General features: G+C 25.7%; 2 protein-coding genes across 7 annotated transcripts in view; one reads left to right on the top strand and one right to left on the bottom strand.

Annotated features, from left to right (window-relative positions):
• Positions 1-3,782: 3,782 nt before the first annotated feature.
• LOC126899299 (tetratricopeptide repeat protein 39B-like) lies at positions 3,783-16,838 on the top strand. 2 transcript variants are annotated; one of them, XM_050674061.1, is made up of 14 exons: positions 3,783-4,173; positions 4,644-4,672; positions 6,480-6,584; positions 8,207-8,282; positions 9,105-9,237; positions 9,918-10,050; positions 10,145-10,250; positions 11,634-11,699; positions 11,774-11,941; positions 12,005-12,168; positions 12,629-12,793; positions 12,891-13,120; positions 15,700-15,940; positions 16,020-16,835. In XM_050674061.1, exons 1-14 carry the CDS (start codon positions 4,108-4,110, stop codon positions 16,147-16,149), a joined length of 1,812 nt encoding a protein of 603 aa, XP_050530018.1. In that variant the 5' UTR covers positions 3,783-4,107; the 3' UTR covers positions 16,150-16,835. The 2 variants fall into 2 exon arrangements, with proteins under 2 accessions (XP_050530018.1, XP_050530019.1); XM_050674062.1 differs by lacking the exon at positions 4,644-4,672 and having other exon boundaries at positions 16,020-16,838.
• Positions 16,839-16,874: 36 nt separating this feature from the next.
• The window catches only part of LOC126899304 (dynein regulatory complex subunit 3-like), a 29,370-nt gene continuing 20,304 nt past the window's right edge, over positions 16,875-25,940 (bottom strand). For 2 of the 5 annotated variants that reach the window (XM_050674076.1, XM_050674074.1), the window contains exons 7-11: positions 18,814-18,954; positions 18,426-18,582; positions 18,199-18,348; positions 17,984-18,132; positions 16,881-17,501 (exon numbers count right to left, since the gene is read on the bottom strand). In XM_050674076.1, coding sequence (XP_050530033.1) covers positions 17,399-17,501; positions 17,984-18,132; positions 18,199-18,348; positions 18,426-18,582; positions 18,814-18,954 — 700 coding nt within the window. In that variant the 3' untranslated portion in view covers positions 16,881-17,398. Of the gene's footprint in view, positions 17,502-17,983; positions 18,133-18,198; positions 18,349-18,425; positions 18,583-18,813; positions 18,955-25,940 lie in introns of all 5 variants that reach the window. The other 3 variants (XM_050674078.1, XM_050674073.1, XM_050674077.1) reach the window with 3 other exon arrangements.

Raw genomic sequence — 25,940 nt, 5'->3', positions numbered from 1 at the left:
TTTTTGGATGTTGGATGGAGCGGCATAGCCCCAGATTTGAATACCATAAAACCATAGTGGAAAGAGAAGAGTTTTATAGATGAGTGTTTTTAGCTTTAGATATGTTTAACTTAAGTATAAGTTTAAATCGAAAATGAATGATATATTTTTATTTGTTTTATGTATGTAAATGCTGTTTATTCAGCAAAATAAAAGTTTTTATAGGTGTATTCAATATTTTTTCTATTTCTTTTTACTAAAATCTCATTACTTGTTAAACATTATATCAAAATACCTTGATACCTTTCTAACTTAAAATTTTTTTTTATCAATTTAATTTTATGTTATTTTTTTCTTATTACTATATGTAATATCTTTCTCAATCATTATAGCTTTTAAAATTTAGTTACTGAATCAAAAAATATATATTTTATTAGTTAAAAATATTCTTATTAACCAAAATTATGCTACTTTTTACTTAATTTTTTTTTACTTTTTAATTTTAAATTGAAATTATGAAAACTTGGTATGTCTGAGGTATATATGAATGGTCTAATGCTCAAAAGAGGCAAGTGACATCAAAAATGTGTTAGCACTATAGGCATAAATTTTATATAAAATTTGAGTGAAGGTCTTGACATTTAAAATGATTAACAAGAAATATTACATCACTAGTAAAACTTTTCAAAAAACCTTTTAATAAAGCAGATAATATATAGGGTGTTTAACAAGTAAGGATACAAGTTCTATTGTTCTCGTTGTTGTAACTACTGACCTGTTTCCTAATTTACTGAACTCTGTATATTTATATACATTATTTTTATATTATTTTGTTATTGATTTATTTGCATATATACCATTTTAAATTCTAGAATTGACTGTTAATTGTAACAAAAGCTTTTTTAAATTAATCATTTAATTATTCATGATTATTATGATTAATAGCTAATGATTGAATTAAACAAATACTTGTTTTGTGACAATTATAATCAATTTCAGATTTAGACTAATTGAGATTTCTTTAGTGTAATAATATTTTAATGATGATTTTTTTTCTCGTCTTTTATTTTCCGAAATTTTTTAACTCGAGGTTCTGGTTCATAACGTGCAGTATCCCCTCCTCTTTTCTATCTAATTTTGATTTTAGAATTTTTATTAAATGTGCATTATGCTAAACAAAAACTGAATTTCAATGCTTACATTATAGTATATAAATAATCATTATTAATTAAGGTGAACTTTGTAGAATTCTCCTTTTTTTCTTTTTTTTTTATACGCTTTTATTAACCCATTTAGGGCCATAGCGGCCTCCGCCAAAGAAGGAGGTTCCTTACTCCGGGATGGGTAGTTAGTCCGCCTCCAGAGGTAAAATTCTCCTTAATTAAAAAATTTATTTCATATCTCAATTTTTTTAATTTTACGATCTAAATACACGAAAACTTCTAAAATTTGTTCTATTAATACGTTTTATTTAATATTAAATTTATTTTAAATTTTATTACAAAAAATCTTTACTTTTAATTTTACTAACTTAATATTTATCTTTCAATTTATATATTTTTTATGCAATAGTTTTATATAATAATTAAAGTGGAAGTATCATGATATGATATGTACCTCGATATATAGTTTTTATGAAGCAGCTTATTAAACATAAATTATCGTTTCCGTATTTTAAAAAGTAGGGATACATATGTATAATTAGTTTTACTGCAGCCTTGAATAAAAGTTTGTTATTATTATATATTGAGACGTATTTTTTTGTATTTATTTTTGATAACATCCTTGTTCTATAGTGAATTGGTGTTTTTAAAGTTGTCTATTCATTTTTCATGATAAATGAAATAATTGATAATTGTTATAATCATGTTTATAAGTTTATAAACAAACTTGTCATAAATACACGTTTTGTTTTTGTTTATTCGTTAAATACTTCTGTTGAATATTATTCAGTATCATACATATTAAGAAGTTACTAGTAAAACGTTAAATAATTTGACAACTTTCTCCCGCATTTTATAACATTTCTAAAATAAAATTATAAAAAAGTAATTATTATTATTTTCTGAAAAAAATTCTTCAAATATGTCTAATTTTTTTAAATAAGATTATATTGTTTGTTCATTTTACTGAGAATTGAAAACAAAATTAATTTTTTTGTTTAATTATTTAAAAATTCAAATAAGAATTTACGTGATAAATTATATTCTATGTTTGAGTTGTTATTATGTTTAAGCTTTTAAGCTAATAAACGTACTTTTTGCTTCAATAATTTTATTCTTTAATTAAATTAAAAATATTTAATTTGTAAAATATAAGTGGTACTTGTTCAAAGAAATAAAATATTAGCTTTTTAATACTTAATAGTTTTATGATAAGATTATTCGTTAAATTTTTCATAATTTCAAACCATTTTTCGTTTTTACGTCTACCGGAGTTCTTCTTCAAACAGAAGTATTTTTAATCTTATATTATTTCGAACCAGGTTTCTGTTCCATCACTGGGGAAAGATATGGTGATTTTAGTAACTGAGCTAACCTCATGCTAAGCAATAGGAGCCACTCGTAACCAAGTATCGATCCTGTAGCTAATCACGACTTGTCCACACTGATTATCGCGACAACTTTATTTTTTTATGTTAGATGAAAACTTGCAACTTGTCGATGTTTTATATTTATAAGTATAATGATAATAATACACTGTAAGAATGATCTAAAAATATCTAATCGTCAGTTTAATATTTTAATATATAGGTAACTTTACACAAATATAATGTAATTTTGACATAAAATACCGAAAGTTTGTACACAGATAAAACATTTTTATTACCATATATCAATATTTTTCCTTATGTTGTATGCGTTAAAATCTTCCAGTTTATGTATGTAAAATTTTTGACATTTATTTTAAGAGTGTAATTTTTATATTAAAACTAAATTATTATAAAGTTTGTATTTTTGAAATTTCATTGTAAAATGGAAATGAAAATAACTAGAATGGTGTATGCTATCTGAAAAATCAAATATTTTTTTCAAATCCAAATACAATTAAAGTTATTTTAACAAATCACTGGATTTTTCTAATTGTACTTCTCTAAAAACTTTCAGTGATATTTTAATGAAACCCTTGCGAATTTTGTAATTTCAAATTAAAACTCTGTAATATAAAGTAAGTCATCGAACTAGATACGATAAAGTAAACTCATTATATTCAGAATATAAACTAAAATTATTCAGGGTTATAAATATAATGCTCTATTGACCTTGTTTAATTCAAAGGGTGAATCGATAATAATTTTGAAACTTCAATAATCTGCCTTTAGTATGTCAATGTATTAATATTTATATTTATTTAATAAGCATTTTCTTAATGATATTGTGCAGTCGATGCCGGCGTTATATATTGCAATAACAGTTTTGCGGGGCCCTTTTTCCTTAGGTATACTTAAATAAAAACTTTTTGATTTTAATTTACGCTTGCGAGACCCTTTAAAATGTGGTGCTTCAGGCAAGTGTATTGGCGGCATTGCCCTTCCGCCGGCCTTGTTGGCAGTATGCTTTACTTCAGCTTTCCATCTCTCTAAATTTTTTCTTATGTCAAGTTTTATAAGTTTTTTTGGGTTAAATTTTTGAATATTAATTTTAAAAGATACTGTCATTTTTATGATGTTTAACTAGGTCAAGGTTGTCATTTATTATTGAGATTTAAAGTTTGCTTACTATTACTACTACTACTACTACTATTGCCATTGCGGCGAATTCACACGAGGGCATAGCTAGCGCGGCGATGCGAGTGGTCTCCAACTCATTCTCGTTTGGGATTGAGAGGCAAGTAGCATTACGCTACCAGTTCAGTCAGTTGTTATTTGACGGACCGTGTGATTGCCGTCTGTTGATTATTTGAACATGTATTTTTCAAACTTTCTTTAACACGCGTGACGTAGATAGCTTTTAATATAATATTATAAACATATTGATTTTTTCAAAATTATATCTAATCGTAAATTATTAATTTACATTTTCCTTCTTATTAGCCTTATAGGCACCATCATGGGCTTTTTAAAAATAATATCGATCCATATCACCGGTTGATAAACTTTTCGCTCTATAATTCCATCTACTAAAAGATATGAGCGACATGACAAACGATATGAACGACATGGATGATATTGACGATACTGATGCAGAAGATGAGGTAAATATTTATAATTTTATTACATAAAAATATGTATTCGAGAACTCAACATATTTTTTTATAAGTTTGTAGGTAAAATGTTTTTTTATTTGATGTTATATGAGTTCTCAAAAAGGTTTAATTAATTTTAATTATCAAAAATATAGTGCATATTTTAAATTCGTTATGAGTAAATAAATAAATCAATGAATACAGTACTTTATCTTATTTTATTTAGTAAATTCGTTTTACTAACTTACTTTTGTAATGATTAACAGTCTTGCTATATAATTTAAAAATACAATATACTTCGAGTAACTAACTTAAATTTTAATCTATGAAAAATTGTATTAAAAGATAAAATATAAAGGTTAGGATTTTATGTACTTAACTTGCTATTAAAAAAGTTGCCCAAATCTACTGTTATTATTACTATTTTATCTCAAAAAAGTTTTTTTGTAAAATAATATATATATATGTTTATTTTACAGTTTGAAGATGCATTGGAAGTTATTCCAGCGTAAGTGAAACTAAAATTATATATATGTATATATATCTTAAATTGTTTTTCTAGTCTACTTACTCATTTTCACATCGTGTTTATTATTTGTGAAAAAAGTTGTATTTCATAATAGCATTTCTTAATCTTAAGAGTAACATAAAAATTGATGCTTATTGTTTTCATTTCAAAATTAATTAGTTAATTAATTCTTCAAATTTATTCGAGTTTCTACTCATTATTTTGTTGTTCCAATACCGTGTTAAAGTAGCGAATAATATATTCAACATTTATGATAAAATCTCTTTAACTGAATGTTATGAAATAATAATGACTACTATTAACTAATAATTACTCAATTTTTTCTGTTTTAACTTGTGGTATTATTAGTATATATTGTCTTCTGATCGAGTTAAATGTTTTTTTAAGTCTGGTCACATGGTATTTATCCGTAAACTTAATTAATGCACTTTTTCTAAGTTTTCTTAAATCGATAACCATGAAATATTTCTAATTCTGTGGTCTTCCTCTTTAAGTAGAATTAGTTCATAATATAATATAACGATTTGAAGTTGGAAAACTAGATTTTTTAAATCAAATTCCATACTGATAAAGAATAAATAGATTTAACATTAAAATAATTTAATCATGCGATTTATTAAATTCTTAAAACTTTATAAATGTTGCATCGTAGTTATTTAATTTTTATTCATAAAAGAATTCACCTTAAAATGGAATATTTCTGACGAAAATTATTGAAAACATCAATAATCAACATCTCGTTTAAATATTTAATTGTTTACACATAGAAATATGATTCATTATGTATTATAATTACATAGTAATTATATAAATATGAGTTACTGGAAAATCTTTCATGATTATTGAAATAAATATTTTAATAGACATCATAGTAGGAATTACTGGTGAATATTAAAAAAAAAACTTTTTTATAATCTTTTACGGCAATTAATTGGATTCGTGAACGTAGATAAAAGTAATATATAATTATGATTTGTTTACTTTATTTAAATATCAAGTTCGTGAACTTGAGATATTGAATTCCTATATGAAAAAATATATCAAACAATATTGTCATAATATTTCCTTATGATATGTAAATTTCAAATTAAATTATATATTTGATATTATTTTAACAACAAAGGATTGTTTAATTTATATGTGAGTGTTCCGGAATTTCAACAATTATACTTGCAAATTTCACAATACACGTACCTACATATGGATTATTTTTACTACTCCGTTGAATAAACAATTCGAATACAATAATTTTGTATGTAAGTAACGGTTTAAGTTCCGTTTGTGTACGCCATAGGTATCTTTTTAAAATAAGGAAAAAAAATTGCAATCTTTTTTTAAAAGTTTACCAAAAATTAAAAAAGGTTATAGTTTCAGTCTTTATTCCGAATATTTAAAATAAGTGTGAATACAAAATCAGTTGTTTTTTATATTGTACTGATGGTTATAGTATTATGGATATAATATTTTTAATATTTTAGATAAATTCATAATTAATTATTCATAATAAATTTCCTCTAATTAGTCCGTTATTATCTAAGTTACGTAATGTGAGAAGGTTGTAGAACATATCATTTTTAAATTTATTACTTTAGAAAATGTTATTTTAAAGATAAAGAAATTATGTTTAATATTTCAGTGTTAATCGAGAAGGTGTTGTATTGTTTATCGGTACATCCGGTAAACGTCTTTATTAATTCAGAAGGCTAATGGCATATTTCAATATGTACTAGAAGTTAAATAAACTGAATACTATACATTTGTTTAAAAGAGTTTTTCATAATTTTAGGCACTGTACAATGGATCTTAATACAGCCCTGGATGATTCAAAAATAGCAATTCATTTTTTCTTTAACAACAAATTTGATGATGCTCAAAATATTTTACAACCATGGTAAAGTAATCGTTAATTTTATTAATTGTAAAATTTATATTAGCATGCCGTATATTATACAAGTTTAATAATTCTTCTTCCTCACCTTTATCCCAACTATTTGTGGTCGGCCATTTGTGTTCTAAACCTTCACTTGACACGATCTCTCACATCATTTTTACATACGAAGGCAGTCCACAAATCACCCCCAATTTCACCCATTAATAATTCATTGAATAATATTACTTAATGAACCATAATCCAATAATTTTTTATTATACCTAATGGTTATTCCAATAAAAAATGCATTTCGAATGGTTGACGATTTGATAAAAATTAATATTTTAATAAATAAATATTTAAATTAAAAAAAGGGTTGCGTATATGTTATATATATGTGCTAGAATAAATAATTAAACAGTTATAATATATAAATGTACAATTTTTTATATGATTTTAAGTTTATATATTAATTATAAATAATTTTTACTTTGTAACTAATTTCTTTTATGTATTCATCTAAATGTTAACATTTCTATATAGGTTCTTTTGATCAATTTTATTTTCAATTATCACGTGTGAAATATTGCATAATTTTACTCGTGTGTTTTAGTAATAATATTATTAATTAACTTTGAATTTTACAGAATGATTAGTTATTATACCAATAGGTGTCGGGTGGAGGTTGGGTCTAGGGAGCTTTAGCCCTTAAAATTTTGATTAAACTATACAAATTATACAAGAAAACAAATAGGTACACTAATTTATAAGGTGAATCATAAAAGATATAAAAAATTCAATAATCAATTAACTAATTATTTTTAAAAAGAATTTTTGCATTTTTAAACTATGATAAAAAACATTTTTTTTCTTATTATTTGTCTCTGGTACGAAAACAATTCAATTTTTTTTAAATATAATTTTATATTAGTTTAAAAATGCAAAAATTCACAAAACAAGAACTAGAAAATTATTGACTTAAAGTTATTGAATTTGATATATCTTCGTGGCTTGTCCTGTATAATATATAAGAATTACATTAACATATTATTTCATATTTGATGAAATAATGAAATATGAAATTTGTTTGTGTCAAAAAATATTGCCTGATATTTGATATAGGTAAGTTTCAATACTAAGTTTTTATATTTAATGTTTTAAAATATAAAATATCGAACATTTGTATTTATAACTATTATTAAAACCATTTTTCGGCCAATTGAAACACATTACAGCTGCCTCCACTATTAAGAAACATAAATTAATGATGAATTGATACTTAAAATGCCAATTTTTAAATAATTTTCAAACGTAAACAATTAATAGGTTAAAAACAATTATTAGAACAAAATTGTTTGTAATTTTTTTCTGTCATATTATCTGGTTAAAAATTGGATTTCTCATTTAGAAATGTAATTTAAGTTTTTAATTCTTAAGGGATGAAAAAAAATTATTGAATCACATATCATTATTTTGCAGACATTTTGAAACCAATTCTTTTTTTATTTTAAAAAATTAGATGTTATTAATATTTTCTGAAAAAAATCAGTTTCTTACCCAAAATTGATCACCTGTATATTTACTGCTTTGACTACAAAAATTATAATTCATTTTTTAATTTGAAATTAATTATGACATTACAGGGTGGGCACAAGTCTATATCACACAATGGGAACATCAATATTTCAGTTCCTTGAGGCTATACTTACTTTTCAGCCGGTGAGTTTTACTTTACTTACTTTTCAACTAATGAATTTTTTCAAGAATATTAAGAATTTAGTGTCATTATTATTGATTGTAAATTAATAGAAATTATAACATTACATAATTTGATACTTGTTAATGTATATAGTGAGGAAGTAATTAAAACACCATAAAAATTAAAGGTTTCTTGTTTGAAACTAACTCTTAAGAAATTAAAAAATATTTTTTTTAATTTTTGTTTTGAAGAAAACTATGTTGCAACATATTGTACATTAATATACTTATTAATTTAGCTATTATACATTTTTGTGGGAATTAAAATTTATTTACACAATATATATATATGAATAATCAAGGTCAGATATTTATGAGATATAAAGGTTAGAGTTATAACCCAACCTTTAATTATTATTGATGAATGTATACAAAAATAATCATTTTTTTTTTACCCAATTTTTGTTATGAATAATAAATTGTTTAACTTTATAAACCAGTAAACAAATCAGTTATTTTTTTTACAATACAACAAACAAAAAAGATCTTAGGTATAGGTAAGAGGAGGGATTTGAGGTTCAAATTTTCGATTACAAACCTTATTTTACACGACAGTAAATTATATTAAAAATTACAACATGAGATTTATGTATACAATTCCCCCACAACTATTCTACTGATATTACTCATAATTTAATTATGAGTTTATTTTTATTAATAAGATATAATTATGTCGCATGGTTAAAAAAGTAATTGTTTTGTTGAAAATTCAAAAGTCACATTTTAATTAATTTTGCATTTTGAAATTGTTGAATTTATACTAATTTAATATCCTAATTGCAGTCGAGTATACAAAAAGCATCTACGTCATTGAAAAGAAGTATACGCTTGTGTAACTTATACCGGAAGAAGAATACATTAACGCAGTCCATTGGAAATATGATGAAGAAACCTAATTATGATTCATATACCCCAGGTAAATATTGTTATTCTTATAATAGTAAGATACTGAAATTTACTTCTTAACCTTCGAGTAAAACAAATCTACGTTTAGGTTGTTATTGTTGAGTATAAAGGTCGTTTAACAAGTTGGAAATAGATGTGCATAATTTTGTAATATTATAAGTCTAAACATTTGAATTAACGAAATTGATTGACAAAAATCGATATCAGTTATTTTTAATTTTTTCACTTTTTATCAAAATCAAAAAATCTTTTTTTTATGTGATTTCTTAGTAGACCAGCTTATTTAAAAAAGACTTTGAATTTTTTTACTATTTTTATTATTAAATTACAGATAAATTAACCTTATGTTCAAATCAATTTGTGTTGTAACTCGCATAAACCAATAAGTGAGATTGAAATTGTCACACTTAATGTGACGGCAAATAATTGAAATAATCTTTGTAGGCTAATCACTTTTTATCGCATGTCAGATATAAGAAAATTAAAATCAACAATTTTTCCAAAATTTATTAGATTTTTTTATGAGATTTTGGTTTAAATTTCTTTATATAATACTGTTTCCATAATTATTTTTTTCAAAATTTTGCGACATTTTCAAAAATATTTTTAAAAATTAATTAAATAGGTTAATTAAAAAATTATATTATTAATATTTTGTTTACATATGAAATACATGTTTGCTGTTTACAGATGAAATACATGCGGAGTTATGTTATGCAGAGGCATTGTTGCTCAAAGCATTATTAACATTTATTGAAGATGAAACGCTAGTCAGCTTTTTACGAGCCGGAATAAAAATACGCTCATGTTTTAATTCATATAAGTAAGTATGTATTTAATAAATATTATGACATAGTGTTCATTTTATTTTCAAGATAAACATAAACATCTTAAATATATTGTTTTTGTTTTTACAGAGAGTGCAATAATATTCTGGTTTCTCGATCTTGGATAGAAGAAGAAAATTCCTATAAAGTTCATTTTGAGAGCGGTGTACGACTTGGAATCGGCGCCTTTAACTTGGTTTGTATTTTAAAAATATTTACATTAATAAATAAAGCTTTATATAACAAGGTGTTAATGGTAAAAGTAACATTTTTTCTTAATGTTCTCAAGTAAAAAAAAAGTCGCTCTTTTTTATTTTTTGTGAAGTTAACTTATCAATTAAAATACATTGATTAATTTTTTTTATAATTCATATATTGATAAAGAATTAAAATAAAATCATTTTAAGAAAATATTATTTATAACAAATTCATTTTGTTTGTATTAATCAATAATACTTCACTAAAATATATGACACAAATAATTTTTAGACGTCACAAAATCAATTATTTATTGATTGTTTCATTCAAAAGGTATTTTTTCTAGTAGACAATGATAGTTTAGAAAAGGGCACACACCCTTTGAATCCGTCACTAGTCGGTTTCATATTTGACTGTTTAATGCAAATGCGTAGCGTGGATGGCAAATAACTACGAATAAAAAAAATCTATACTAAAAAGAAATATGAGAAAACTTTCTTATATTTCTTTTAAGTACTTTAATTTGTTTTATTTTGTGATTGGTTAATTTTATTTTAAATTAATAAGTTGAAATGAAAATTTGTTCTAGAAACTTTTATATAATACTTTTTACATCGATCCAATCCTCGTAAATATTTAGGACACTACGGGAAGTAGTAATCCGAGAAACATTATGAAAAATCACTTTTTTATAGTTTGATTAATAATTAATGTTTTTGTTTTAAACAATACCAGATTAAAATACTCTTAATAGTTTTATTATACTTCCAAAAAACATTTTAATGATAAATATTTTTTAGTTTGATCGAATGATTTACTATTGAGCTAATATAAACACATCCCAGTGTAAATTACTTGAAAAATTCGCTTTTAAGAAATATGTTAATTGTATTCATACTGACGCAAAGATGAATTATTAAAAACTATTTATTAGATTGATGCATTTTTTTATAAAATATTGTAAAACTACCAAAGGATAGGAACGGAAATAATTTGGGTTATTGATCATTTTTTTCTATTATCTAATATATTTGTTTATCTATATCGATTTTTTTTTTAGTTCATGTTAAAAAGATTATTACAGAACCCAAAAATATTATTTTGTTTTAAGTTTGCCTTTAATTGTATTAAAATTTGACTTTAAAAAAGTTAAAAATCTATATTTAATAATGGTTAATTTTGGTTTTTACAATTTTTAGGTTATTTAAGGTTTTATAACCTATATCATAATACTTCCAGTTTCAATAATTATAATCCTTACAAATTCTTAAAAATTTGATATAGGTTAATTAACTTAATAGATATGATAAAAATGTTCGAAAAACCGAAATCATTTAGGTTTTTAGTTCTGAAATTATCTAATTATTTTTTCGGTTCATAGATGATCTCATTGCTTCCATCAAAAATAATCAAACTACTAGAATTCATAGGATTTTCTGGAAGCAAAGTAAATAATTTATTAATGAAATGTTGGATATGTTTTTCTAAAATATTTATAAATTATAAACAATATTTACATAGCATCTTGGACTAAACGAGTTGCATTTAGGCAATCAGCTGCAAAACGGAGTTCGCCATGTTTTATGTGTAATGACTTTGCTCGCCTATAATCTAGTGATAGTTTATGTATTCACCCAAGAGGATGGTGATTTAGAATTTTGCGATGTGGCTTTAAAACAACAACTCGCAGTAAATAGTTTTTGATATTCGAGTTATAATTTTTTCCTGTTCTATCAATAACATATTTTATAGATATACCCTAATGGTGCATTGTTCTTATATTTCAAAGGACGATTAGAATTTATGCGAGGTAATACTGAAGAAGCAGCCAAATGGTATACTTCATCAGTACAATCACAGATTGCATGGAAACAGTTCCATCACATTTGTTATTGGGAAATGGTTTGGGCATACAGGTTTGTACATTAATTTTCAATCAAAGATATACTATCTTGGTAATATGCGATTAGATTTCATAATTACAATGTTAAATATGACCTGGTAACAGTAGCGTACTTGGGGAGAGATAGGGTACTTCCTAATAGATTAAATAATTTTTTTTTGCCCTGAAATATTGCTTTACAGTAGTTCCAGGGCGACTCAAATTGGGATTTCACTACTGGGATAGTAGTGTAAAAATAACAAGATGATTTTTTTAATTATATAAAAATTATTTGTTGTGAGTAAATGTTTTAATAAATTAAGAAGTAATTTATGTTTAATCTCAATTTTTAGATTAAATATAGATTTACATATGTTATTATTTTGTGTTTGTGACGCAAATTCATTACTTGTTAAAATATCTTCAATAAATAATTTATAATTTAACAGTGCATTATTATTTAATAATGGTTAAAATTATTATTATTTTAATAGTGTGGCATTAGATTGGAAACGTGCGGAAATGTATGCGTGTAAATTAATGGAAGAAAGCAAATGGTCGCGTACCATCTATAATTACCAGCGTGCGTGTATTATGCTTATGCGTGGACATAGCAACTTGTCTCGTGATGACCTAAATACTATCAATCAATTGATGCTGTAAGTACTTTTGTACGGACAAGTTATCCTTTAACAAAATTCGACTTCATTTTAATATCAATTTCAATATTACATTTATTTTATTTTATAAATACAGAGATGTGCCAAAATATAAACAAAGAATTGCGGGTAAATCAATTCCAATGGAGAAATTTTCAGTTAAGAAATCACAAAGATATATTAATCAAAACAACAGATTATTTTTACCAGCAGTTGAGCTGATGTACCTTTGGAATCTATTCAAAGTGTTCAGTAAAAAGAAATCACTATGCGAAAATTTGTTTAGACTCATTGACAAACATACTAAAGATCTTGAAAAAAATCCTGGTATAGACTTTAATAACATTGGATTGGGTTGAAATTAATGTCACGTCTGAACTAATTTAAAGCAGACTCATTTAAATAATTTTTATATAAGTCCATTAATATGGGTAATATTTTTTCCAGCGTTTCTTTCAGATAATTTTCGATGAAAACATTTGAAAAAATCAGGGGGTCTGTAATATAACAAAAAAAAAAAAAAAAAAAAAGTTGATGATAATTGCTTTTGTCTATCATTATGTTTGATAACAATATAATTAAATATAAAATTTTTTACAAAAGTATGTCATACATACATTAAAATAAACATGTATTATTCTCTTCGTCGATCTTGATTTAGTCATAGAACAGTAAAAATCCAATACAAATTTAATACATTCATCTTTACGCTTTTATTATTATAAATGTAATATAATTTACTGTTATCTAGCCATTGTGATAAAAAACTAAATTTTACTGATATTTGAAATTTCTTTACTATTCTTCATATTTCTCACGATAATCAGCCTAGTACATTCTCTGGGGGTCTTACCTCCCCGGGGTTGCCTGAAAAAACACGATTTCCCTAAATAAAAGAAATGTGATTAGAGTTTTCTTTATCCTAACACGGTTGAATAAATATTTTAGAAGTGTGGTATTATTATTGAAAGTTAAAATCGTTATTTTTTTTATATCATTAAAGTGAGATTTTAAACTTCTTTATTTGATAATATTGAAATTAGGAAATTCTTAAAAATAGGTTTCTTAAAACAGCGTTGTTATTTTTTTCAAGTTACAAACTACAAAATATAGTAATCGTATCTAATTTTAACTTTGAATTTTAGTACAAGACATTAAATATATTTAAGGGGCATTTTAAAGGGTTTTAACTTGTGTAAAATTAGTATTTTGAGATATACAATACTTGTGAAATCCGTCAATATATAATACAACTATGTAGCCGAAATCGGGAACGACGTTAAGTTTGATAGCAATATGCTAAGAATATTTAAGGTTAATTGTCCAACCAGAATACCAAAATTTTTTTGGCGGTCTGTCCTTATTTTGACTTAATGGACCACTATTTTGTGATTTAATTTAGCTTGCCAAAGTCTTTCCTTCTAATATTTCTATGTCATAAAATGTTCGATTAGTTTGTTACGGATAGATTATTTATCCTCAACCAAAATTAAAAATTAGCAACTATACTAGTGCCTGATTAGCATAAACGTCCCTGCAGCCCAACTATGAGTATGAGGCGTGCGGGTGTTAACATACCGATTACACTCTTCTTGAATTAATAAAAAACACGAGGAAGACAGTCGATATTTTACTACGCTTGCGGTACATTACCTTTATTGATCTGATAACTTAACTCACAAATTATTATTGTGGTTTCTAATATAAATAGTATTATTGTTTTAATTATTATTATTATTTTGGATTGTGTACACTTGCCGCTGTCGCTCACCTAACTTGGATACCACCAACATCTCTTGAGATCCAGTTAGGTTATATTTTAAATAATATTAAAGAGAAATAAATGCTTGTTATCGTTGTTAGTTAAGAGCCTATATTTATTTGGATACAAAACTACTAACTGCCCTTTTAGTGGAATATAAATTATGTAGGGCCACTGTTGCCTTTTTAGGTACAGCGTAGCGAACTGTTAGGACCCTAAGGGAAAATACGTTGCAAGTCCATAGAAGTCGAATAATGACGATATAATGTTGTATTTAGTCATTTTATGTATATTTGGTCAAATCTTAAGAGTAGATTTTTCTTCGGTGATCAATTAAAAAGGTCATTAACACCAATACTTTGCATATTATATTTTAAAGAAGAATCATAATGGAATTATTATTTTATTAATTAATTTTAGTTTTCTTTTTACTTAAGAAATGAATATTCATTTAAAGGTTATAATCATAAAATGCAATGTATATCTACTTATTTTAAAAGACAAGAAAAAGTTAGGTACTCTCCTTTTTTATTTATCTCGACGCTGTTATATGATATTTTACAAGAGACAATTTAATGACATTTTTTGTCCATTATTTTTTATTTAAAAAACTGAAAATAACATAAAACAAAAATAATATAGTTCAAAAAGCGATTCTAATAGTAAAATTATTATAAAAAAAACCTTCATAGCAACTACGCTAATTTCCTAGGGGATATATTCCCCTATGCTCTCCTAATGTGTGCCTATAGAAGCTCATAGGAAAGTTAATTTATATATAGGATTGTAAACAATTTAAAACTAAGCAAGTCTATTATTTCTGTATGGAAAATGTATAAAAAAAAAGTTAATAATAATTAGTTATACTAGTTCATACACTCAAAAACCGTGTTTTTTCCAAAAACATTTTTTTGAACAATTAAACTAATAATACTTAAATGTATATCTATGCCATGTTAAGGTAAAACATAATTAATTAATATCTTTTAGTTATTAGATGATAAATTACAGACTTGAGTTGTAATATTTCTTATATATAATTTGAATATTTAGCATTTATATCATGTTAACATTGAAATACTTATAGCAATACTTTCAAACTATTATTGAATTGTTCAATGAATTGAAAAAATAATATTTACAGGACAATATGGTAGTGAATATGAATTTGATAACAAAGCTCTTGGTCAACTACTTAAAGGGACATGTCTACGCATAATGAATACCCCTTTACTTGCTGAAGAATGTTTAAAAAATGTAATCTCTTTGGAAAAGAAAATTAAAGAGGATAGATTTTTAGTGCCGTACGCTCACGTAGAACTAGCTTTTCTTTATAAAAATAAAGGGCAATTAGATAAAGCTGCTTGGTTCCTTGAATCAGCGAAGTATTATTTTTTTACTAAAATATTTTAATAGTTATTATAAAAGATAATATAACTAGAATTTAAATATTTTTTTTTTTAGAAAAAATTATTCAGGATATTCTTTAGAAACAAGACTGCATTTTCAAATACATTGTGCGTGGTCTACATTAAATGAAAGTAAACCTGAGGGTAATTTGAAAGCTAATGAAACTGAATGTGATAGGTATTGAAATCTAATAGTATTCCTTAACTGTTGATTAATTGCTATTTATTGTTATATTGTTTTAATTGTAAATCCTTTATAAAATTTCTCTTAAAATTATTGAAATAATTAAAAATGTTTAATAAAACATTTTTGTTGTACTTAATAATATAGCATTATTATGCAAAAAAAAATACTGTACGAACAAATTATCAAGCATATTTATACACAAACATTAATTTGTTACAATGTTGTGATGATAATAATATAGTGTGTGATATTAAGTGAGAAATCTCAACTATTATATTAAATTGATAATATTATAGCTCGTAAAATTTATTCATAAAATTTAATGCATACAAAAGTCATTAAAATTAATGAATATGAATAGTTTATAGCATAAAGTCATTTATATATTGTTTAAACTGTCTGAAACCGTTAGTTTTAAGAAAAAAAAAACAGTTATACTTTATTATCGTTATGTGTTATATGTTTTAAAATTTTTTTAATTATTATGTTTATCCTTTTAATTTTTAAGAAGTTAGTCACCAAATAATTTGCGAACCAATATTTTTGTACCAATGTATTTTAACATTTTTTTAGTAAAATTTTTAGTAGCCGTGAGATACCTTATTAAAATTTATTTGTTCAACACTCCATAAAAAAATTATAATTTTTTATGTTATAATACATTCCTGATTAAATATTGTTTAATAAAATACAATATTTATTTTTTGTACATCAAATACTTTTTATTAATAAAAACGAAATATGTCATTATTTATTTTATAAAATATACACTTACTTAAAAGTACATATTTTACAAAATTAATTTGTATAATATTTTCTGTCGCACGAAATCAATTGAGTTACATATTATTTTGAAAAAAACATTTTTAAAATAATTTTACAAAATAAATGTAACATGAAAGCGAACTATAAATTTGTATGTTTCGTCATTAAAAAGTATGGTAACGTATTTTATGCATCAAATATGTTTTGTTACTTCTATTTTTCATTAAAATGTACAATATAAAAAAAATTAATTTTTATGAACTCTAGCAAACATTAAGATTATTGTAAGAAAACATTATTTCTATGGAGAAATTTTAGGCGTAACTTTCGAAAATTAAAGGAAAACTCATTATTATATTACAATATTAATATTATTTTTATTATTAAATGAAAAATAATTAAAATAAAATTTTGCCTCAGTATAGTTAATATAATAGTATGATAAAAATGTCTACAAATTGTATAACTTATAAATTGTTATCCTAATTATTTTTAGAATTTATCTGATTGTTATTCTTTGTACTCTGAAACTGTACAAAAGTCGCGATTTCATATAATTTTTGGCGATTTCTTCGATTTTCAGTTCTATATTAAAAAAAAAATACATTTTACTTATCAGAGTTAAATTATTTCCACATTATATTATTTTTAACGGTTCAAAAATAAAAATATTTCTAATAAAAGAAATTTGTCATTATTAAACTAAAATTTGACCAGTAAATTGTCATCATCTGAATCGTACAATTTTTTACAAATCATTACTAAAAAACTATAAAAAATTAATTTGTTTAAATTTATGTTTTAATGGGTTAAATAAAAAAAAAAATTTAATAGAATAAAAAAAAATGAATTAAAAATTCGTATGCCACATAATTATTTATTTATTTTATTTTTCTAATATACAATACACAACATAATCAAATAGAAAAAAAAATATAAATTATAATTGTAATTGATTATTAGGAGATTAATTATATCTTTTAAATGATATAGATCAAGTAATGTAATGTCTAATTGAATTTTATATATTTAAAAACATTTTTTTTTTTTTACTATATTTAACTGACCTTTTAAGGTTATAAAATATTGTAGAAAGCCACTCTGATGCTTTTTTCATGATACACGACTCAGTATAATTAATTAGTAAAAATTGGTGCTCCATGAATGAAGATATGTCATTAGTCATGTTAGATACTTTAGAAAAGCGTTTATTTGGCTAAAATACAAAACAAAGTCTTATGATTATAATTAGTAAAATGAACAGTGTGCTTTGTTTACTAACGTCATCTAATTCAAAAGAAGATAAAGATTCTAAAATAAATTGTAAAAACATATTTAGCTGAGTTTGTAAAGAATAAAACCGATCATAAATCACGTGTTTAAATTGGTCAATTTCTTTTTCAAGCAAATCGTGCAAATCTTCTATCATAGTCTGAAAATTGAAAATAAAATTATTTTCATACTTTATAGCTGCTAATTTATAAATATCATGTACATAATAATACGAACATTAATTTCTCTTGTCAAACCGTCTTCTTGACTCATCAATACAACCCACAACTTCTTTAATCTACTATCTATATATTTATTTGATTTACTATCAAATTCCTTAGAATGATAGTTTTCTAAGTAATTTTTCTTCTCTTCCATAAATTTTAACACATTTCTATAAAAATTTATCGAGTAAGCATCTAAACTAAAGAATGGATATAGTTCTGGGAACTAATGGAAAATGATTTAATCAATTTATGTAAACTTTTATTGTGTAGCCCATTATTTTGTCATTTTTAGTACTTGAAAAATTTGATGTAAATAATTTAATAATTAATCGAAAATTCGAATCAAAATCGTGAGATTTTTATCACCGTAATAGATAAAAAATTAAGCTTATTGATACCTTCTACTTTTGTTGATTCTGTCTTGTGTTAGTTCTTCCAACTCATTGTAAAATTTTTGTAATAGACCAACTCGAATATGCCTATTCTTTTCCGCGGCCTCTATGATATCGTCTACTTGACATTTAAATTTATCAGAAAACCTAAAAACTTCTTTGTGTTAAATTATAAATGAAAATTTGGAAAAAAAAACTTTAGGTAGATTAACAATTTAAGTAATCTTGAATTAGATTTTGGGTCTCCTAATTAAAATATTTTATTATTGATGTTTTTACTACTTGCCACGTAGCCATTTCTATCTCTATTGTCTCGAAAACTGTTTACGCTTGACTTTTAAGAGAAAGTGCCAACGTAAAGAGTTTTCTTTGATCATCCCAAATATTAGCAATTGCTACACGTTCAAAATTCGTGAAAAATCTTATTATGTCTTTCGATAACCATCCTGAATACTATCGCGGAAGAATTGGGTTGGCTGCCATAATTTCTAAATTATTTATTGGAAGATCTGAAGGCGTGATATTTGTATTATAAACCACAGTATCTTTTTGTAAATTATTAAATATATTAGCAGATGAATATTCAACGATTTTTTATTGAGGTCGGTAGAGTTTTTGGCCTCACTTGAAGAAGCTGACGCGGTCACATTGCACTTCCGGCTTTACCGCTGGATGGCGAATGCGACACAGCTGCCTCTCTTCGTCCGACAGGTCGCGGGTGACACAAACCGGTCCGACGTAACATTTTGTATATATCACTCTTAACCGACATGCGTAATACTCAGCATAAAAACTATCAATTGATGGTTTTTACATCGTGTCATTATTGTCTCCTTAATATAAATGCGGATAATGAATAATTTTTATATTTAACGTTAGCGTATCACTTATTTAAAATATACCTAACACCAGTGGCGGAACTACGTTCACTGAGGCCCGTGAATACAATTTTTCGAAGGCCCTATTATATCTGTAACCAAATTCAGCTGACATAGGGATTTTAGTTTATACACATTAAAAATGTGTATAAAATTATGTAATTAAATTACATTAAATTATGTATACTGTACAGTTTATTAAGAACTTATTGAATTAAAAAATTACAAATATGAATATACTTATACTTGAAAATTTTTTTTTCTGCTATGGTCTTGAGAAAATAACTTAACTAATGACGACAAATTCAATTTTTTAGCCCGCTCATTTTCAATTGAAATTATTGCTAGGCCACTGAGCCGTGTTTGGCACATTGTGCTCCTGAGATAATTATTTATTAATTTAAGTTATGAGTATGTCCTCTCTGCGCTTGCCACAGTAACCGGTAATGTAAGGAACAAATAAAATGCTGTTAACAATCTGGGAAACTAGTAATTAAATTATTATTATCAATTATTAGTTATTTAGTCATATCAAAAACGCTGCGACAAGATTTAAGCTCAGAAGCAAACAGAAATTTAAATGATTCGATTTGTGTTGTAAGTTCTGCTGGATTAAAGTCCTCAAATGCCTCTGCCAACTTTTTTGCACTCTTACCGATCTCTTCATTAGATATTACAGTTGGTCGTAAAATACAACTAAATAAATCACTTATTTCACTAAGGCCTACAAATCTTGTTTTCAATTTTGTAACAACAGTATCAATACATAGATATAAAACTTGAGTTTTAAAATAATGGTTTCCTGCTGAAAGACGTTTATCTTGACATAGCTCACCATAATTTTTTTTTACTTTTCTCATTCGTATACAAGAAAACTCGGGCGTTACATTCCATCGTAATGCTTTAGAATTAGCTTCTTCCAATAAAATATTAAAGTTATCGCGGATTTTCCAATGTGCTTTTTATCAAGTCAACAGCTTTGCCAATATCAACTCCAAGTGATTGAAGTATTTTAGATCCTAAATTAATTTTTGACAATATTTTATACATCAATAGAATTAAAATAATTCTTTCATAACTTTCGAAATATGTTTTGAGTGTGGAGGCATTGTTTTGTTCATCCTTATTACGCCCGGTCAACGTAATGTTGTTTAAAACTTTCATAACATCTGGGTACATATGGTTGAGTGATATCAAACAATCAATTCTAGACGACCATTGTGTTGGGCACAGCCTTTTGAGTGATCTATTTCACAGCTTTCTTTTTTCAATTTTGCACATCGAAGTGTATACTGTTTCCCAAAAAAGTATATAGAGTTTTTAACATCTCAAAAAATTGTCTGATTTCCGCAATAACAGAATCGTTTACCACCAAATTTAAATTATGCAATGCACAATGGACATATTTTGCTTTTTTCTGTCGTTTCCGAAGTCGAGCCTGCAAACCATTATGTTTACCCATCATACTTGCTGCTCCGTCTAATCCAATTCCTCTAAATTTACCAAAATCAAGACCATTATTTTTAAATGTTTTAACTGTTTGTTTTTTTATTGCTTCACCTGTACTTCCTTCTTCTTCAGAAAAACCAATGAAATCTTCTTTTATTTCAATACTTTTAGGAATTCCAAGTTCATCTTTTTCTATATGTACATACCGATATATCGTAGAAACTTGAACAACCTTGCTTATATCTTATGTTGAATCTAGAATTAAGGAAAAAAATGGCGCGGAGGTACATCAGATATTATATTTTTCTTTATTTAACTTTCTATTAATGCAATTATTTGATTTTGAATTTGGTGGCTAAGATATTTTATGCTTCCCTTTGGCTTCTCTAGAAGTGTTGCTAATATTGGATCATATTTGGCTAAAAGTCTTATTAAAGCCATAAAATTTCCATTATTTTTGAAGTTAGCATCTTCTCTATGGCCTCTGAAAGACAAATTTTGGCCACCTAATGTAATCGATATATCTATTATACGTGTCAAAACTACGGTCCAATATTCAGATTCAGAAGCGTCTTGCGTTTTTATTTGACAGTCTATTGGCTCAAAAAGAGTTTGTAGAAAAAGATTGTTCAATTTCCGAATTTTTGATAAAGTACTTTGAAAAAGACGGCAACAATTTAATCTTTTGCTTCTCTTCTGCTTTACGTTTTCGTTTACTCGCTTCACTTTCAAATCTTTTTTTATTCGGACCATTCATTATAAAATGAGATTCTCAAAGTCAAGTTGTACACTAAAATTATAACACAAGAACAATACGTTTTCTTTCTATATTTTATAACATTATTATTAATATTATTTGTTTAAGCAATTAGAATTTTAAATGAAATATAAGTATAAATTTAATATTGAAATTTCAAATATTATGTTGAAAATAATTAACCCGTCATTGGTAAACATGTGAGCGCCGCGCTCACACAAATAGCATTTTAAACGTCAGTCACATAAATGTTTGTTATTTTGCTTGATTTTCTTATTACCTTCAAATAAAAGCTTACCAATAATTACAAAAAAAAAAGCCGCTATCTGTATTTCCTCATGTTTTCAGTGTGCAAAGTTGACTGTACCGATAAAGTGAGCGTTGCTTTCACAGTTTATCAATTTCATATTATTTTAATTGCTTATACGTTTATTTTTTTTCAAAATAATGGCCAATAATGTTTAATCTTTGTCGGAGGAGACTGTAGAACAGTTTTTAGAAGACTTATGTCAACCCAAGTGTTGACCCCGTCCAATTTTTTGAAAATGAATTCGGACAGTGACGTTTCTGAACCTGCGCCTGGTACTCACAATACCAGTCGCATAAATAATAAAAATACTAGAATTTTACAAAAAATATTTTACCAATAGTAGTGAGCAAAATGATACTTTTCTATGTATGATTCAATTTTTTGAGTTGATCGAGTAATTAATAATATAGGAAAAAGTAACGTGTGAGCGCGGTGTTCACAGTTTAGCAATTATGATCCGTAACATAAGTTTACCAACGACGGGTTAAAAAATTAAAAATTACATAGACAATAATAACATCAGTTCTTTAGATTAAATCTTAAGTCTACTTTATAATGTTTTATGATGTATTAGATTAAATTAAAAACAAATAACGATATTATTTTATACCTACTAATTCTATGCTTAAACTTAAATAATTACATGTTATACCTTGTCGGTAAGTAAGTAAAAAAAAATATTCAGTCATTAGTTTTTTTAATATCAAATAGTTTAATTTTAGTATTTACCTAAGTACTGCAAATGACGTCTAAGACGTTCATTTTCTCTGTTACCGAATAATATATTAAAAATAATTTAAAAATATACTATAGTCTATACCCTTATCGGTTCGTTTTCGTGGTGAATATTAGAATAATAATATTTCAATATCTCATGTTTTTGTTTACTTGAAATGTTACAAAATGCATTGCATCTAATATTTCTATGATTAATATAATAAACTAATTTTTTTATTAAATAACATAAATAATTAAAAATTTCGCTATGAGGCCCCTTTAACAACGAGGCCCGCGGAAAATCCCGCCTTTACACATATGTAGTTCCGCCTCTGCCTAACACTCTATCAAAGCGCTCTTCTTGTTTAGTGGGACCAGCAGAGTACTTGAAATTTTATCTAGTTTTCGGCTTCGGAATCCGAATTAGTTTCGTATTTGTCTGATAGGGGTGCTTCTTTAAATAATCTATGCAAATTATTCATTAAATCTTTAGTATGACTGTAAACCGGCTGTTCTTCGTTTAAAAATGTTTAAATATTTAATAGTTTACCCTCAGAGCAAAATAATAAAAGTTTTATTATTTACAAAAGTTATTTTTTCTTTTTGTAAGATTTCAATTTTTTCCTTAAGTGAAATATGTTAAAATTATTTCGGCAGTAACTGACGCGTACTTTCGCGCTTATAAATCTGGAAAAGAGAGAGTTAAAAAATTTTAATTGCTTACTAGAAATTTAATATTTTTACACGTTTCAAAGCCTCTTAGGGTGTTAAGATTTTCTTTTTCCCCAGAAATATAAAAACCTGTTCTGGTGTAAGTTCTAAAATATCAGCTGTAAAGCCTAATGAACTCCACGCTCTTTGTGAAATTCTAATTCTTTGATTATTATAACTACGTTTTAAATAATAATTGTAGAGAGACATATAACGTATATATTAGACCAGGGGTCTTCAACCCGCGGCCCACCCTGTCATTGTATGCAGCCCGCGATCAAATTTAAAATTAAACATGTATATTTCGTATTTCTATAAAATTATAACGGCTTAGCCATCGCTACCGGAGATATGCGATAAGATAAATTAAATTACCTACCTAGAGATAAATGTTGACTGTTGCCTGTTAGTTCGTAATCGATTGTGGAACGAGCATAATACTCGTATATTTGTATAATATGTCGGTCAGTAAAAAACGTACAATCTCGGATGAAAGTCGTGCTTTTCAAGAAAAATGGTCCCATAACTATTTTTTTATTCAAGTTAAAGAAAAGGCAATATGTTTGATTTGTCAAGAATCGATTGCAGTGATGAAAGAGTACAATTTAAAACGACATTATAGTACCAAACATGCAGCAAAATATGATAGAAGGACAACTTCGAATTGACAAACTTGCATTGTTAATTAAAAATATACAAGGTCAGTCTAAGTTTAAAAACAGGTCATAAAGACTCAGAAGCCAGTGTCAAAGCTGGTTATATAATAGCACAATAAATTGCCGTTAAATCGAAGCCGTTCACTGATGGTGAATTTATAAAAGAGTGCATGGAAGCTGCCTCTGAAATTTTATGTCCAGCATAAAAACAACTTTTTTCCAAATTGAGTTTATCAGGTGTAACTTTACCAAGGCGTATAGAAGAATTAGTAATATAATATTGAGAGTACCCTAAAAGAACGAATTTCTAAATTTATTTTTTATTCGCTGGCCCTTGACGAAAGTACAGATTTGTCAGATACAGCTCAATTAGCAATTTTTGTTCGGTGTGTCGATTCTAATTTTAATATTACTGAAGAATTAGCCGCGCTTTTTCCAATGAAAGGCACAACAAAAAGTTGTGATATTTTTAATGCATTAAAATTGACATTTAACCGTTTTGACATCAAATTAAATAACCTTTCTGGAGTAATAACAGAAGGAGCCCGATCAATGGTTGGAAAAAATGAAGGGCTCATAGCGCTCATTAAAAAAGAAATGGGGGCATGTGGTGCATTACAACTGATACAATATCACTGCATTATCCACCAAGAAAATTTATGTGCGAAATCTGTTGGTTTTCAAACTATTATGAAAGATGTTGTAAAAATAGTAAATTTTGTCAGATCAAGAGCATTGAATCATAGAGAATTTAAAAACTTTCTAAGTGAAATAGACGCTGAACAAGGTGATATAATCTATTTTACAGATGTTCGTTGGCTCAGTAGAAGGAAAGTCTTGAAAAGGGTTTTTGATTTAAAAAAAGAAATTTTTGAATTGGCTGCAACTAAAGGAAAAATATTTGAACAACTCAATGATTCAGAATGGAAAAATGATTTTGCCTATCTCACGGATATTACATTGCACTTGAAAGAGTTAAATTTACGCTTGCAACATCAAAACCAATTAATTCATAATTTATTCGATCATATTAAATCTTTCAAAAATAAACTTCTGCTGTGGGAAATCCAGTTAAAAAAAAAAAACCCAGCACAGTGGGGTCGCGGCATAGTGGGGATGTTGCATAGTTGGGTCCAGTATAGATTTAATCTGACAGTGATTAAAATCACTATCATAAGAAACGCTTCGATGCAAATCAGTAGATAGTGTTTAATTCTAAGAAATTGGTGGATAATTACAAAAGCTACATTATCTGCTAGTTTCTTATTAATACCCTGATTAAGATAAAGTATGTCGAATGAAAAAGGGATTATTAAAAAATATTATTTCTCATAAAAAAATTGTGTTGATTCGTACACTTTTCAATGAGTTATAGCATTATAAAGTTAAAAATGTAACCAACCCAACCCAACATCAACTCCTATTTCCTTAATTATATCCAGATTAGTAATTATTTTAATTATATATTATATAATTTTTATAATTAATTATTTTCAAATTATTATTGATTTTTAATATGTTAAAAGTAATCATTTTGAACCTACTTCTTTTTGTTCTTTAAAGTGAAAGTTTTAATAAAAAAAAAATGAATTTATTACCATAACTTTTAACTCAACTTGCAAGTTTGAAATAAATATTATTAAATAGAAAAAAAT

Source organism: Daktulosphaira vitifoliae, unplaced genomic scaffold, assembly GCF_025091365.1.
Source record: "Daktulosphaira vitifoliae isolate Bord-2020 unplaced genomic scaffold, ASM2509136v1 Scaffold_2, whole genome shotgun sequence".
Classification (NCBI taxonomy): domain Eukaryota; kingdom Metazoa; phylum Arthropoda; class Insecta; order Hemiptera; family Phylloxeridae; genus Daktulosphaira; species Daktulosphaira vitifoliae.
The sequence above is the reverse complement of the archived record's forward strand: the minus strand, read 5'-3'. Positions and strand labels throughout refer to the sequence as shown.